The sequence below is a fragment of the Aulonocara stuartgranti genome (assembly GCF_965226115.1).
Source record: "Aulonocara stuartgranti genome assembly, chromosome: 17".
NCBI classification, from domain to species: Eukaryota; Metazoa; Chordata; class Actinopteri; order Cichliformes; family Cichlidae; genus Aulonocara; species Aulonocara stuartgranti.
Window position 1 is genome coordinate 17,858,939 of NC_138953.1, and position 17,314 is coordinate 17,876,252.

At 40.5% G+C, this 17,314-nt stretch overlaps 3 protein-coding genes and 2 long non-coding RNA genes across 5 annotated transcripts in view; 4 read left to right on the top strand and 1 right to left on the bottom strand.

The window, feature by feature from the left end:
• The window catches only part of LOC309691790, a 301,080-nt gene extending 287,073 nt beyond the window's left edge, over positions 1-14,007 (top strand). The window contains exon 2 of the long non-coding RNA XR_014272119.1: positions 13,900-14,007. This is a non-coding gene — a long non-coding RNA (uncharacterized lncRNA). The remainder of the gene's footprint in view (positions 1-13,899) is intronic.
• LOC309692881 (histone H1.10-like) lies at positions 823-1,880 on the top strand. The gene has a single exon (XM_082511712.1). It carries the CDS (start codon positions 873-875, stop codon positions 1,506-1,508), a length of 636 nt encoding a protein of 211 aa, XP_082367838.1. The 5' UTR covers positions 823-872; the 3' UTR covers positions 1,509-1,880.
• LOC309691785 (histone H3.2) lies at positions 5,260-5,843 on the top strand. Its single transcript, XM_082509729.1, has one exon. The coding sequence runs from the start codon at positions 5,430-5,432 to the stop codon at positions 5,838-5,840; it is 411 nt and encodes a 136-aa protein (XP_082365855.1). The 5' UTR covers positions 5,260-5,429; the 3' UTR covers positions 5,841-5,843.
• LOC309691786 (histone H4-like) lies at positions 6,652-6,989 on the bottom strand (the record flags this gene model as incomplete). Its single annotated transcript, XM_082509730.1, has 1 exon — positions 6,652-6,989. A coding segment is annotated over one exon (327 nt), but the record flags the coding sequence as incomplete, so codon positions are not given.
• Positions 7,272-8,872, top strand: LOC309692767. Its single transcript, XR_014272441.1, has 2 exons — positions 7,272-7,957; positions 8,162-8,872. It is a non-coding gene; the product is annotated as an uncharacterized lncRNA (long non-coding RNA).
• Positions 14,008-17,314: the final 3,307 nt, after the last annotated feature.

A 17,314-nucleotide genomic window follows, 5' to 3' on the forward strand; every position in this document is an offset into this window, starting at 1 on the left:
GAGTTTCCTGCCAGAACTTTCCAGACTAACTGTTTAATCTATTCCTGTTTATGTGAACATTGTCAGCTCTGGATATTTACTTGTAATTTTCTTTTGATGGGTGTTATTAGCGATGATTAGCGTTTTGACTGCACTGGGATGCAGTAGCCAGTGAACTGGGATGCAATATGATGATGCTGAGCCTGGTGGAGCTATAGTCTGTTTGCCTGTCTAAGAGCTGTAGTGCTGTTAAACTGTTAGATTTATCCATATTACACATTTCACGGAGCCAGAGCTATAATTCGTGTATCATTAATTAATGAAAATCTACAGTAAATTGAGGGCACAGAGTGTGTGGAGTTAACGAGTTACACTGTTTCCTCCACCAACTCATGTGTGTTTGCAGGCACCGAAATAACCTCAGTTTTATGAAAAGGTATCCGACGGGGATCATTGTTTTGACATAGCATGTGTGGACAAACATGTTGGCTCGCTGTTTACCTCGTTTTTGAGGGGTTATTTTAGATTTTAACGCATTTAGAAGAAAAATGTCGGAGAAAAGACACGAATCGGTGCCTCACGGCGCGGCGGACAGGGCACGTTTAAAGGCTTCCAAAACAAATTGCAGAAAACTAATAAAGTTTATAAAGCTTCCCTATAAAGAGAAAGTTCTTCTCTATCGATTCGATTTGAAATTTTTATCTACTTTCACCTTCAGATATTGTTTTAACGTAGTTTATTAAGAGGAGAAAACACAAGAGCCAAGGTCTTCTCGCTGCAGCTGTGAGCTGGAGGCAGGGTTGAGTCTCCACGGTTCTCGTGTTGTATTTAAGTTCCAGTCACTGTGCGGAGATTTCTATCGTCTCATCGACAAACACCACTCTCTTAACGACATGGCAGAAGTCGCTCCCGCAGCAGCCCCAGCACCGGCCGCCGAGGCGGCTCCAGCAAAGGCCCCGGCCAAGAAGAAGAAGGCATCAGCGAGCAAGACTATCAAGAAGTCTGGCCCGTCCGCTAGCGAGCTCATCGTAAAAGCTGTGAAAGAGTCCAAAGAACGTAAAGGACTCTCTCTGGCTGCTATTAAGAAGGATCTCGTCGCTCGCGGTTACGACGTAGAGCATAACTCTGCTCACGTCAGGCGCGCTTTGAAAAGCCTGGTGCAGAAAGGCGCTCTGGTCCACACCACCGGAACCGGGGCATCCGGTTCTTTCAAGGCAGCAAAGCCAGCGGAGAAGCCCAAGAAGGCAGCCAAAAAGCCCGCTGCTAAAGTAAAGAAGCCGGCGGCAAAGAAGGCAACTGCAGCTAAGAAACCAGCCACCGCCAAGAAGCCCAAAGCAGCAAAAGCCACCCCGAAGAAGGCAAAGAAGCCCACGGCAGCTGCAAAGAAGGCTGTGGCCAAGAAGGCAAAGAGCCCCAAGGTGAAGAAGACAGCCGCGCCCAAGAAAGCAGCGACCCCCAAAAAGCCTGCAAAGAAGGCTGCAAAGCCTAAAGCTGCTAAGGCCAAGAAGGCTACACCAAAGAAGAAGTAAACCACTCCCTTCTTCTTCGCAACAAAAGGCTCTTTTTAGAGCCACCAGCTGTTTCTCTGAGAGATCCTCCGGTTGCTCATCGGACTCCTTTATGCTTCATGTTGGCTTTATCACAGACTGTAATTGGACTGGTTCCTGTCCCACCCGCCTCTGGACTGTAAATATCCACGAAGAATTACCCTTTTGGTGTTTGTGTGTGTGTGTGTGTGTGTGTGTGTGTGTGTGTGTGTGTGTGTGGGGTTTTTTTTTTTTTTTTTTTTCCTCCTGAAAATTTAAAGCTTGTAAATATGCTTTCTGATGTGCTGTGAACGTGTACTGTTTGCACTTTCTATTCGAAAGTCTGTTCATAAATAAAACTTATTTTTACATCAATATTGTTCCTGTCATGGCACAGCCTTAGAAGTCTCAGGTTAAGCGTGATGAACATGATGCAAATTATTTATACCAAGTTTCCTTGTCGCAGGTGAAATTTTAAAGGGTTTAATGTTAAAAACCGGGTACTAATAATGCAAGGAGAAATGATGTTAAACCAATAAGCTCAGCAAAGCCAGGAGAACCATGAGCTGTCAGGAGGGTGTGTGTGTGGGGTTTTTTTTTTTTTGGTTTTTTTTTTTTTTTTTTAATTAGTCGGGGTGTCCAATTTCACAGCCGCTCACTTCCGGCCTTTTGGAAGACCCAGTCCATGTAGACCAATGCAATCTCTGAATTTGTGACTGGTTTTACACGTCCATAAGTCTCAGCCATCAGCCAAAAACATTAAACAAAAATTAAAACGGGGCTTAAACAAGTAAGAGACATACAATACCTGGTGAGTTCAGTTAAATTGAAAATAAAATATTCTCTAAAATCTTCGATCTTAGAAGATAGTCTGAGTAAAATACATATGTTTTATTTGGTTATGTTTTTTAATGTATGCACTAATTTGATATCTTCTGTGTTCACCAACTCGTCTGTTTGCAGGCTGTAGTAGCTTTCTTGTCTGCTGACAATTTAATGGTGTCGGAAAAATCAACCAATCAATCTTTATGGGCAGACTTCATGTCCATAAAAACAAGACAGAAATACACCCCCCCCCCCCCCCCCCCCCACACACACACACACAAAGACACAAGGTATAAACCTTAAATATATATATATATATATATATATATATATATATAAAACCAAAATATACATAAAACACAATTACTTAAAAAAAATAAATAAATACACAAACACTTCAACCAGTGCTTTCTCAGACTGGATGAGTAATGGGAACCACTCACTGTCGGATCTGTAAGTGCTAAAATTACACTGTTACTCGAACCATCCAGTCATTCTCTAAAATTGAACATTAACTTTCTTAAAAGTGCTTTAAAAGTCCAAACACCCACAGCTACAAACATCTGGCTGGCACCACCCCTTCTAGGTATCCTGCAAAGGATTCTCATCGCATCATTATATGCAACATGCAGCTTCTGCATGCTACATTGTTTGTAGGATGACCACAACGGGGGGCAGTATATAGCGGTGTGCAATACGCTTTAAACAAAGCCACTTTAACTGGAAGTGAACAAAAGCTGAATTTGCGTGTGATACTATTTGCCTGCACATAGAGCTTACACCGTTGTCATCATCATCATTCATTTGCTCAGTAATAAAGTGGCCGAGGTATTTCATCTTTTTATAAACTTCAAGAGTTTTTTGGGGCAGTTTAAACAAAGGAAAATGTAGGTGTTTATCCTGCTTGGTTCTACATATCAAAACAGCACTTTTAACAGCATTGTACTTTATATCATATTGCACACCATATTCAGTACAGACATTGAGAAGATCCTGTAACCCAGCACTGCTTGGACTAAAAACAACCAGGTCATCTGCATACATAAGATGATTTATCAATGTTTTACCTAATATACACCCAGTGTTACAGGCTCTCAGCTGTATGGACAAATCATCAACATATAGATTAAATAAAATTGGAGACAAAATCCCACCCTGTCTAACACCATTGCTGACACCAAAGGGGGCAGAAATACTGCTTCCCCATTTAACCTGCATGTTCTGATGAGCGTACCAGTAAGAGAGAATCCTCACGATGTACTGAGGAACTCCCCATCTCTTCATTTTATCAAAAAGGCTTCTGTGGTTCACAGAAATCCAGAACCAGAACACACTAACTCTGTCAAACAAGATTCTTTCTAACACCTTAGATAAAATACAAGGATGAACTGAAGCTCTGCCATCACGTAATGTCGCATACTGCTGTTTCTGATGTCATTTAAAAAAAAAAAAAAAAAGATAAAATACTGGCTAGTGCAATTGGCCTATAATTATCCAAACAGCTCACATTTGCAGCTTTGTCCTTCATAACTGGTACCAGTAAAATACACAGCATTGAGTCTGGTAATATGCCATGAATCATAAACCCAGTGAAACAGAGTGCTAGAAGAGGAGCTAGCCTTAAACTAGCATGTTTTAAATGTTCTGCAGTGATGTGATCCAAACCAGAGGATTTATCATCAGATAACCTATGAATGGCTCCATATACTTCATATGTCCTTACACTTATTGTGTCATTACTCATGTCAAAATTGTCCTCATATGGTTCACTTTTTATACAGTTAAACAACGCACTGTAATGCTGTCTCCATAATGCTGCAATGTTATCTGCCCCAGAAACACCTTCAACAGTTGATGGTAGAAATTGTTTACAGTCATTAAGAGCTCTTTTCAAAAATCTGTCATATTATTACACAACATTTTCCTGGACAAACAATCTGCTGTCAGCATTTGCTCATTTTTAGTTATAAAGCGAACAGCGTACTTATATCTGGCATTAGCACATTTTTTCTGGGCCTTGTTTAGGTCTTCTAGCCATGGCCCAACATTTATAAGCTATGCGAGCTTGATCATGGTACATGGATACATGTTCTTTCCAGCCAGGTCTGATGTTAGGTTTCTTATGCTTATATTGTTTATCAAGCAGTGTACCACTTTCATACAGAGCAGTCACTATATCATCATACATGGAGCAGAGTAAATGTTTATGCACAGCATTCTTACAGTTGACATCCTTGCACAAAATAGCTTCTTTGGGCAAAGAAATGTTGTTCAGATGTATATCGGTATTACTATGATAAGCTAAGAAATCATCTTCACCAAATGCTGACCAGTCTAATTTTACACTGGTAGCAATATTAGCAATATTATTTCAAGTTGTTGCTGGCATTTGTTCCACATTCACAGTAAAACCAAAAGGTATATGGCCTGACAGAGTTACCTCATACCTAATAGTCATGTTTGCTAAAGCTGCATGTCCATCAGCTGTACAGATACAGTGGTCCAGCCATGATGTACTATGTCAGGCTTCACTTATGTATGTATAGCTCTCTGCAGGCAGTAACATTTGGGTAGACAGGATAAGATTGTTAACTTCACAAAAGTGGGTTAAGTGGTTAGCAAACCAAGAACTGCTGTCTGTGAGATCAGCATTAAAATCACCCAAAACATATGCTGTAAGTATCGTTGTCTTGAATAAATGTATTAATAAAGGCCAGCCTACTAAGGTATTCTTGCTCATTTTGACAAGAGGGAGCATACATATTAAGAATGATAAAACTACTATTATTTTGTGTATATTGTATACCAATACACCAGTCTACATTCAGTCTAATTGGCTTTATCTTTTAAATGATTTGATAAAAGTTGTGTTTTCCATTAAGCTCTGCGTTTTGGGGTGTGTTTCATTCAGCTCTGGTTTGAATCACTGCGCTTAATCTATGGCTTCACTTCCTTATCAGGACTTTTGATTTTCCCGCTTCAACAGACGAGCCGTTGATCACGCGCACAGATTGGACCAATTAGCGCTGCCCACACGCCGGCGCTGGCTTTATAAGACTGGTGACGGCACTGAAGAAAGGAAGCCGATAGTTACTAAACATGGCTAGAACGAAGCAGACAGCACGTAAATCCACCGGAGGAAAGGCTCCCAGGAAGCAGCTAGCTACAAAGGCTGCCCGTAAGAGTGCCCCGGCCACCGGTGGCGTGAAGAAGCCTCACCGCTACAGGCCCGGAACCGTGGCTTTGAGGGAGATCCGCCGTTACCAAAAATCTACTGAGTTGTTGATCCGCAAGCTACCCTTCCAGCGCCTGGTCCGGGAGATCGCTCAGGACTTTAAAACCGACCTGCGCTTCCAGAGCTCTGCTGTTATGGCTTTGCAGGAGGCAAGCGAGGCGTACCTGGTCGGTTTATTCGAGGACACCAACCTGTGCGCCATTCACGCCAAGAGGGTCACTATCATGCCCAAAGATATCCAGTTAGCCCGCCGCATCCGCGGAGAGAGGGCATAAGCTGATCTGAGACCACTTTATACACAACGGCTCTTTTAAGAGCCACACAACTACATCTGAAGAGCTAATTTCACAAGTCAATAGTCCCTGATTATGAAAACTTGTTACAAACTGTTCGTAAGAGAGCACGGGAAAATGCTGTTCTACCTCTCACTTGGCTCTGTGGTGAAAGAAAAATAATTAAATTAGAAACATCGAAAGTTTGTCATTTTAGAGAACGTTTCACAGGAGATTAAAACTCGTGTCCGTGAAGGGTTTTTTTTTTTTTTTTTTAACTTGCTTTTCTGATATAACTCTAAATAGAAAATGTTCACCTTAAATCACAAACACAGCGCAGCTCTGAGCCACCGGATTAGAAGCCATTTCTAGAGACTACGTCACAGCGCGTTATGGCATCCATTTTGTTTAAAAAAAAAAAAAAAAAAGTTATGTCCCAAGGCAACTAATGTTAGGTTTTTACAGGGAAATAGTTTCATTGAGAAATGAGCAAGACAGTCATTTTAAGGTTAGGAAAGGTGGATATTGGAAAGCTAGGTGGAAAAAAAAGTTAACATTGTTAACTTCACATCAGCGGCGTCGCCATTTTTGTTTGGGGCACGAAGCCAGCCCGACGAGTTACTTACAGCCACAACGGCCGTTTCAACGGCCCATAAGTTCTATGTACAATCACGTTGCAATATTTAAGAGTCTCATTAGCACTCTTAACAGTTTCACAAAATTCGGTGTACCCAAGCCACTAGTTGTAAAGTTGGAACACTTATTTCTTAAGACGAGTTGTGTGGCTCTTAAAAGAGCCGTTGTGTTGGAATCAAGACAGTAGCGTTAACCTCCGAAACCGTATAGAGTACGGCCCTGCCTTTTAAGAGCATACACCACATCCATTGCGGTCACAGTCTTTCTCTTGGCGTGCTCGGTGTAGGTGACTGCATCGCGGATCACGTTCTCCAGGAACACCTTAAGTACACCACGGGTCTCCTCGTAAATCAGGCCGGAGATACGCTTCACACCACCGCGACGGGCTAGACGACGAATGGCAGGCTTAGTAATGCCTTGGATATTATCACGGAGAACTTTGCGGTGCCGTTTAGCGCCTCCTTTCCCGAGTCCCTTTCCTCCTTTTCTTTTCTTTTTTTTTTTTTTTAAATCACTTTATTTAAATATCAATATTCACAATTACAAATACACATAATACAAGCGCCATGCACAAAATTATTCACATCTTATTTTACATATTACAATAATAAAAGCTCCCACGGCAAATCATTTCCTACTTTCATATCTCTCGTTTTTCTTCTTCTCAGCTCAGTGACAATGTTTTTACATACGGTGAAACTACTTATCATTTTTTGTTCTATAACACATTTGTTTTCCATATGTGAACATTTATAATACACATCACCAACCAAAACAATCTTCTTTTATTTTCACTCATCTTTTCTTTAAACAAACCATATCTTACTGATTTTATATTATTTTCAATATTAAAACCTAGTTTTTCCCGCGTCCACTCATTTTGTCAGCTTAAGTGATACTGATGAAAAGTCACCGCACGGGTGCGACTTTAAGTCAGTACAACGGACGTATTTGAAAAACCCCAGCGACAACGTGATTTGAGGACGTAATAGGAAACAGGGACCTGCCCTTTCGAGTATGGTTGTTCTCGTTGTGTCTGAACATGAATTAAAACATTTAAAACAGTTTTTAATATCAGCGACATATTTACAGATAATCACATTTGAATCAAAGAGACACATGCTTTTCAATTTTAACAATTTATTGGCATTTAAACGTCTTGATGCATGCTCAATCATCCAGGTAAGTAAATCTCCAAAGGTTCATTCTGTTTATCTGGACGTAGCGTTTTCCAGATGAACAGAATCAACTTTTGGAGATTATTGGTGTTTAATTTTATTTAAATGTTTAATTTTATTTTGATGGTTTGATGGTTATCTGATGATGTTGGACTAGAAATATTTACTCCCATTATTTTCTATTCTATTACAGACTACTAGCAACCATCGTGATGCCCCGGCCAGCTACCGGCTCCTTTCGCCAACCTACACAGCTATGCAACCTCCCCAGCAAATAGTCTGTGTTCAGTGCCTTCTCTCACGACAGTATACTTTGAAACAATCACAAATTCATTGTAATCTTAAATCTTAATCTTAAAACACTAATTTATGTTGCTGAATATCATCATATTTAGCTTTTTTAGATTCCAGAGACTCTGAGGCAAGAATTAATTTCTAAATTCTCTTTGTGCATTTACAGGTAAACAATATCTAATATTTTATCTAAATGACTGCTTTGTCTTTGAAAAGTTGAAGAGTGACGGTGACGGTCCAGTTCTACTTCAAGTACATCCTTACGGTGGCTCACAAGACAAGGCCACATTCCTGTCCTGCCAGAAGAAAAGAGAAACTTCAGAGTCTTCACGCAGTTCAACCACACCTGTCATATTCCGTATGACAGGGGTCTCAAACTCCAGTCCTCCAGGGCCGGTGTCATGCAACTTTTCCATGTGTCCCTGGTGCAACACACCTGAATACAATAGGTCAGTAGGTCATTAGCAAGAGTATAGAACTTGACTGCATGCTAACCCTACTCAAGTAAATTTAAGTAAATGTATGTATTTGGAAACATATACTTCTAAAAATACTTTTATTGCACCATGTTCATTCACTCATGAGCTGCTGTAACATGACTCAAATGGCTGAATTGCCAACGCAGCATGCAGTCAAGTTCTATACTCTTGCTAATGACCTACTAGGTGTGTTGTAACAGGGACACATGGAAAAGTTGCCCTCGAGGACTGGAGTTTGAGACCCCTGCTGTATGGTGTTCATGCAGTTTTCTACCCCACAGTTACAGCATGTCTGACTGCCTGCTCAGCGTATGCAAAAATATATGATGAGATGATGAGTTTAAGCATGTGATGAGAAAGGCCTTCCATTATGGTGTTTGTCATCACATGTCACAGACATCTGGATGATCATCTGGAATAAACAAGAAACTAAAAACTTGTTACTTCATCTTTTATCTTTATTATTATTATTGTTCTTATTTCCCTCTTCCATGTTACTGTGTCAGCTTGTCAGCATCTACAGTGGGGCAAAAAAGTATTTAGTCAGCCACCGATTGTGCAAGTTGCCCCACCTAAAATGATGACAGAGGTCAGTAATTTGCACCAGAGGTACACTTCAACTGTGAGAGACAGAATGTGAAAAAAAAAAAATCCATGAATCCATATGGTAGGATTTGTAAAGAATTTATTCGTAAATCAGGGTGGAAAATAAGTATTTGGTCAATAACAAAAATACAACTCAATACTTTGTAACATAACCTTTGTTGGCAATAACAGAGGTCAAACGTTTACTATAGGTCTTTACCAGGTTTGCACACACAGTAGCTGGTATTTTGGCCCATTCCTCCATGCAGATCTTCTCGAGAGCAGTGATGTTTTGGGGCTGTCGCCGAGCAACACGGACTTTCAACTCCCGCCACAGATTTTCTATGGGGTTGAGGTCTGGAGACTGGCTAGGCCACTCCAGGACTTTCAAATGCTTCTTACAGAGCCACTCTTTTGTTGCCCGGGCGGTGTGTTTTGGATCATTGTCATGTTGGAAGACCCAGCCTCGTTTCATCTTCAAAGTTCTCACTGATGGAAGGAGGTTTTGGCTCAAAATCTCACGATGCATGGCCCCATTCATTCTGTCCTTAACACGGATCAGTCGTCCTGTCCCCTTGGCAGAAAAACAGCCCCATAGCATGATGTTTCCACCCCCATGCTTCACAGTAGGTATGGTGTTCTTGGGATGCAACTCAGTACTCTTCTTCCTCCAAACACGACGAGTTGAGTTTATACCAAAAAGTTCTACTTTGGTTTCATCTGACCACATGACATTCTCCCAATCCTCTGCTGTATCATCCATGTGCTCTCTGGCAAACTTCAGACGGGCCTGGACATGCACTGGCTTCAGCAGCGGAACACGTCTGGCACTGCGGGATTTGATTCCCTGCCGTTGTAGTGTGTTACTGATGGTGACCTTTGTTACTTTGGTCCCAGCTCTCTGCAGGTCATTCACCAGGTCCCCCCGTGTGGTTCTGGGATCTTTGCTCACCGTTCTCATGATCATTTTGACCCCACGGGATGAGATCTTGCGTGGAGCCCCAGATCGAGGGAGATTATCAGTGGTCTTGTATGCCTTCCATTTTCTGATGATTGCTCCCACAGTTGATTTTTTCACACCAAGCTGCTTGCCTATTGTAGATTCACTCTTCCCAGTCTGGTGCAGGTCTACAATACTTTTCCTGGTGTCCTTCGAAAGCTCTTTGGTCTTGGCCATGGCGGCGTTTGGAGTCTGACTGTTTGAGGCTGTGGACAGGTGTCTTTTATACAGATGATGAGTTCAAACAGGTGCCATTCATACAGGTAACGAGTGGGGGACAGAAAAGCTTCTTACAGAAGACGTTACAGGTCTGTGAGAGCCAGAGATTTTCCTTGTTTGAGGTGACCAAATACTTATTTTCCACCCTAATTTACAAATAAATTCTTTACAAATCCTAACATGTGAATTCATGGATTTTTTTTTCACATTCTGTCTCTCACAGTTGAAGTGTACCTCTGGTGCAAATTACTGACCTCTGTCATCATTTTAGGTGGGGGAACTTGCACAATCGGTGGCTGACTAAATACTTTTTTGCCCCACTGTATTTGGGGTTGGGAGTGGAACAGAAAGTAAGGAAACCCAGAGTGCCATTAAAAACAGGAGAGGTTCTTATATTTCAAAAATGGTAAATGGCCTGTATTTGTATAGCGCTTTACTAGTCCCTAAGGACCCCAAAGCGCTTTACACATCCAGTCATGCACCCATTCACACACACATTCACACACTGGTGATGGGATTAATTCAAAAGAAATGACCTCAATGCCATATTTTATTTAGGAACCTTAGAGAGCACTTTGCAAAATAACACATTCTTATAATTTCACCCTCAGATGAGCCAAGCTACGACTGTCAGGGAAGGTGATGTACACTGTAAAAACTGTGATTTGGGTTCATTAATATCTAATAGAAAAGTAATAGTAAGTATTACTCAGTAAAAAACATGTATGTGTTGTTTTAATTAAATCTAAACAAAACTAAACATTTTTGAGATGTTCAATTATTTAAATTTACACAGTTTTGTTTAGGGTAAATTAAGCAATAGTTTGTTTAGCAGATTTAACAAAAATGTATGAGTACCATGAAAAATTAAGAAATCTAATAGATTTAAGTATTGAAAGCATTTTCATTTCAATCATTCTACACTTCCACCCGTAGTCTGCTGTGCCATGTGCAGGACACTCACGGCTCAGCAGTGGATGATCTCCATTTTGTCTGAGGTGAGATTATCTTAATTTGTTCGAATATACAACACGTTTTAAACAATAACGTATAGCAGTTTTAAGTTAAAGTTCTAAACAGTATGATACGTCAAAATTAGATTAATAATGACCACTGTAATGACAGTATCGTATTTTTACGCAAAATGGCATGAAATGGACTGCTAGCAGAAGGTCACTTTCCAAGTCTTCACATCTTTGTTACTTCGCAGCTTTCACTAACCACATGTTTTATCATAAAAAAAAATATATCAATGATATATTTCGATGGACTGTAACCTCCCTCATTTAGTTTTAAAATTTTATGAAAAAGTTTCGCACTCAGTGGTGAGTGATGTAGTTAAAATCGTTTGTGCGGGATTTTGTCAGTCACAGTTTTTCGAAGCTTTTGTCTCCACGCAGTGTTTTTCAGTTGTGGTAATTAAGCTTTAGCTTAATTACCACAACGGGGCGATCGTGGCCCAAGAGTTGGGAGTTCGTCTTGTAATCGGAAGGTTGCCGGTTCGAGCCCTGGCTTGGACAGTCTCGGTCGTTGTGTCCTTGGGCAAGACACTTCACCCGTTGCCTACTGGTGGTGGTCAGAGGGCCCGGTGGCGCCAGTGTCCGGCAGCCTCGCCTCTGTCAGTGCGCCCCAGGGTGGCTGTGGCTACAATGTAGCTTACCATCACCAGTGTGTGAATGTGTGTGTGAATGGGTGGATGACTGGATATGTAAAGCGCTTTGGGGTCCTTAGGGACTAGTAAGGCGCTATATAAATACAGGCCATTTACCATTTACCATTAAAGCGGCTCAGTCCAGCGACATAACTGGTTTTCATATTCATGCTGTCAGAGCCCTGTGACTTTAGTGCAGGCACAGCTCACATAGAGGGATGATGCGAGTTTTCAGGTAAACTTGGTTGTGTATCAGTGAGACCCATGCTCAGTCACGATGTTTATGTTTCTGTAGAACGATCTTCAAGACAAAGGTACATCCAGGAAATAATATAGTAATGCGTGTTTAATGTAACTTAAGTCTTTCATAATTTCTATGTTTAACACCCAATGGCGTTTGGATACAGAGATGACATTGTGTAGATTAAAGGACCTCTTTTCAAGTATGGGAAGATATATACAGTATATAAATACATAAATAGTGTTATTTCATGTCATGATCTGTCACCAAATTGGTACAGAAAATAGGGTCTATCCCCTTTTTAATCTAATAAAGAGTTTCATTGTTTTATATGTGAGCCTCACCTTTAAAAATGTTAGTATTAATTAATTCAAATTTGTCTTTAACAATTTGTGTGTGTAAAATTTTTACTTCGGAGAGTGCGATTGTTATTAATGTTGTGTTCTTTTCAGTTGTTTACAGTGGCTGGGAAGTGCAAATCACATTTACAACATCGACAACAAAATAACATTTCTGAAAACACTTTTACATTGAAAAAAAAACAAATTAAAAAATTGACAACAAAATAACATTTCAGAAAACACTGAAAACACAAGTCCGCAACAAATTAACAAGTCTGCAACAAAATAAGTGGCTCTTGACGGAAAGGGATTGTCTGAAATACCGGAAGTGACTCAATGATTAGGCTTACTCCATATTTGTAGCACAGAAAAGTGATTTATAGTCAGCTAAACGTGGGATGTCAACAAACGTCGAGAAACTAACTCCTCACAGCGCTTCCTTATTACCCTGATGGTGCTCGCTGCACTACATAGAGAACTGGAAAATGTTTTGCCCGTTTTGTGGCGTTAGTTTCAGCCTATTCACTCCTTTTTGTGCTTCCTGTGGACGGTCTCTGGAGCTTTTGCGGGACACAGACCAGGCTGAAGGATCAGACAACCTACAGTACTGCATTCAATTTTTCAACGAAGGTCACTCATATAGTGTTATCATGGACATGATGTTAAGTTTGCATGGTGTAAAGATGAGTTTAAGGAGTCTTAAAAGTAAACTCAATAATGCTGGACTTAACCGAAGAAAACATTTTCACTCTAGAACAACGATCATTAACGCAATCAGAGCGAAGCTTCAAGGACCTGGGTGATTGTTTGGGTATCGAACAATGTGGCAGGTACTTAAACAAAAGCATCATCTTAAAGTAAAGAGGGATGATGTGATGAAAATACTCCAGGAGCTTAATCCTCATGGATGCCAGGTGAGAACACGCAGAAGATTCATTAGGAGAACCTATCATTTGCTGGGACCCAACTACATGTGGCATGCTGATGGTTATGACAAGCTGAAACCATTCGGTTTGGCCATTTCAGGGTGCATTGATGGGTTTTCAGGTTTTGTGTCTAGAATGTGGGCCAACAAATAATAATCCAGCGGTTATAGTTTACTATTACTTGTCATGTGTTGGGAACCTTGGTGTTGTACCGATGAGACTGAGAACTGACTGTGGGAAAGAAAACTGCATTATGGCTGCAGTTCAGTGCGCACTATGTCACCATCATGATGACCACTTCAGCAGAGAGTCCAGTCACATGTTTGGTTCATCAACGAATAACCAGTGAATTGAGTCCTGGTGGTCCATATATAGAAAAGGAAGGTAAATATAACATTTGATTTGCCTGATATTTAAAGGTGTAACAAATTTGAATGTTGTGCAAAAGGGCAGCTGTGGCTACAACTGTAGCTTGCCTCCACCAGTGTGTGAATGTGGAAGTGAATGAATAGTAGTGATGGTAAATTTGATTCTTTTTACTGAATCGAGTGTTAATGAGTCACTCACCAAAGTGAATCGGATTTTTGAGTCATTTGATTCACTGAGTCAGTTGACCAGAGAGTGCAAAAATTGTACATTTTCACTCAAACTTAATTTGTTTCCATTTTCACGTAAATCCCACTGCTAAGATGAATGATAAAAAAAAAACAACAACAACTATTTTAGAGAGAAAAAAGAGCAAAAACATTTCTAAAATTAACCCTTTACAGCCGATCGGAGCGGGCACGCTCTGTTTTGCGTAACTATTTTTAAATCCCGGTAGCTCTGCAACCAAGTAAGCTAGCGGAATAATTTTTTTTGCATATGAAACTGGAGGAGTTGTACTTACATCTTATGCCATCAGCTTGTCCTAGGTCACAGTTTCCTTCCACATATAGCTTTGCAAAAACTGCATAAAAATCACTTGCAGCAACAAAAACATGATATTCCAGAAACACGCTTCGCCGATCCATCAGCTGTTTGTAACACTTCCTACGTCCATCAGCGCGAACTATCACATGACCGCATGACCTGCCCGAAACCGGAAGTGACGTCATTTTGCGGAAATGTAGTTTTTTACGATCGGGGCCTTATGAGCTTGTGTTTTACTTGTTATGTGTTTTAAAAAGTTATGTTTGACTTTATGACTTTCTGTGTCGTTTCTGGGATGCTTAAGACTCATATTGCACTGCTGGAAATAGTTTATTTTGATGCATATGCTGTTATTTTGCAAATTTGCACTATAATATTTATTTTCGTTTTTCCTGCAGTATATAAAAATTGGTGTATTTCAAAAATAAAACTATGAAGACACTCAAAATAAATTTCCTGTGGTGGGAAACTAGTTTGTGTAACTTTTTTGTATTTACAGTTTTGAGGGATAAGCCTCTTAAATTTCTCTAACTAGAAATATATGTTAAAAAAACAAAAACGATTTTCAATTTTTTTGTAGTTTATTGCACTTTTTTGCAATTTATGTAATTACTATGCACCTAATGCAGACATATTATTAAAATTTGGGCTATAATGGTTGTATTGATGTATAGCAACTTGAAATGCTCCCAAAAATGGCTCCACAGCATGTAAAAATATAATATAAGCTCTGGCGAACTTGGTTCTATGGTAGGTCTTAAAGGGTTAAGCAATTTCCTATCAAAATTGCTTAATAAACATTTATTTTGTTTATGTGTATTTTATTAGTATTTTCCTTAAGTGTGTCAAATATATATTTTATATATATTTTCTCATCTAAATGTCCACTGCGCTGTGAGCCAGGGGGCGGTAATGCGCCTTAACATTGGTTGCCAACCAAGAAGAAGAAGAAGCTGTGAGCCAGGAGGGAGGGGGTGAGTGTGTCACTACCCGATCCGTACCGGAAACCCGATCGGTACCCCGCATGCGCGAAAGGTTTCTACTTCCGGTCGTAGCGTTTTACGATAGTTATGGGTCAGAGTATCTGTTAAGATGTTAAGAATAACAAGTATATCTTAAAATGTTTGCAATAATGAAGCATTTCAGTACAATGTAGACAAAAACGAAAAATAAAAAGAAAGTTACGGATCAGGACTCTCCGATCCTTACTGCGCATGTGTAAAGTCTGACCGTACAAATCGGGTCTACCCGATCCGTACCGCGCATGTGCAGATGTTTTCTTCTTCTTCTGTTCGTTTAATGGCAGTTTACTCCCCAGTGTACGAGGATACCGCCACCTGCTGACCGAGCGAATAAACCCTATTATAAACTGAATTATCGTCAATACAAACGTGTGTTAAATCTGATTTAGCGATAGTCGAGTGTGTTTATGCTTGTCTGTGAGGAGAGGATTGTTGGAATAGTGATGATGATTTCCGCTATCACTGTCAATTGTCAGTAAACACTTCATCTGGCTGATGAATCTACACGTGAGATATTACAAAGTCTGCATTATTAACTCTGTAATTAGGCGCCATTCTTCTTATTTTACGGCGCTGTTGCTCAATCGGGGGACACTCTCTGTTGAGGAGAAAAGCATGAATTTCTTTGTACACGGATTATCCATTGTTTAAATGTCCCGGGTAGTCGAAAAGGAGGCAGAGCTGTTGAGAAATGCTAGGAGCTAACTGGGCGATAACCGTATCATTCAAATATATTGAATGTCGCAATGTTGGCAAAGAGAGGAAGTGACGTAAGATTTGCGCATGCGGGGTACCGATCGGGTTTCCGGTACGGATCGGGTAGTGACAGAGTGAGTGATTCGTTCTCTCGCTCTATGATTCAGCACAGGAGGGAGGGGGTGAGTGAGTGAGTGATTCGTTCGCTCGCTCTTTGATTCAGCACAGGAGGGAGGGGGTTAGTGAGTGAGTGAGTGATTCGTTCGCTCTATGATTCAGCACAGGAGGGAGGGGGTGAGCGAGTTGGATGTTCCCAGAGACTATCAAAGCACATTAATAGAAAGTTTTGTCTAATGTAAGCGTGGATGAAAGGGGTGTCACATAGTGTAGTGGCTAAGAGCTGAAGGCTGCACTGTAAACCCCAACAGTCTACCTGACTTATAAAGTTTGTGGATATAACAATTGAAATTCCTCACAAAGTTGAAACAACTTAAAAAATTTCTTTTCTGTTAACAATTCAAACAGTTATAATTGTATATGGCTTAGAAGTTAAGAGTAAATACTGCTTTCTTAATTATGATTTTTGAGTAAATTTTTTTTTTTCCGAGCTCCGCATGTGTACATCAACTACGTCATGACATTTTCTCTCTAACCTGAACGATAGTGATGTGCGGATCGATACTGAAATATCAATTCTTCCGATACCAATCATTTATGTTCTAGAATCGATTCTCACATTAAAATATCGATATTTTAGTAATTTAGAGTAAATTTGTAGTTTATCACTAACAGGAACACAGTGGAAAGAAACTATAACATTCGGATTATCTACATTCAAAGGAACTACTTCCTCTTCCGTCTTTCATAGTCATGTACGAAATACGGCTGTATAAATGTCTCGCAGCCCCTTGGCGTGCACACTCACAACAATGGCTGAGCGTAATCGTGCAGAAGTATTTTACCTCCACAAACAGCTGAGACATGGTTTGCGATACATGTGGCAAAAAAAGTGCTCCAAGAGTGAGGTGTTGTGGCCATACTAGGGAGACATTCAAAGGGGCTGTTGGGGGGTGATAAGTACATTTTACAGGGTTTATTTATCAGATAAAATACGTTAAATGTCACCGTTATTATTGGCCGGCCCGGAAACAGCGGGGGTGTCCAAATTCAGAGGCTGCTTCCACCTGAGGACCCGGCCTTCGTGGTCTAAAGAAAGCCGGGTAGTACGTCACGAGCTCCTTCGGTGGAGTGAAACTCTGCTGTCTGCTCCTTGCTATCTAAAATATAACAGGGCGCT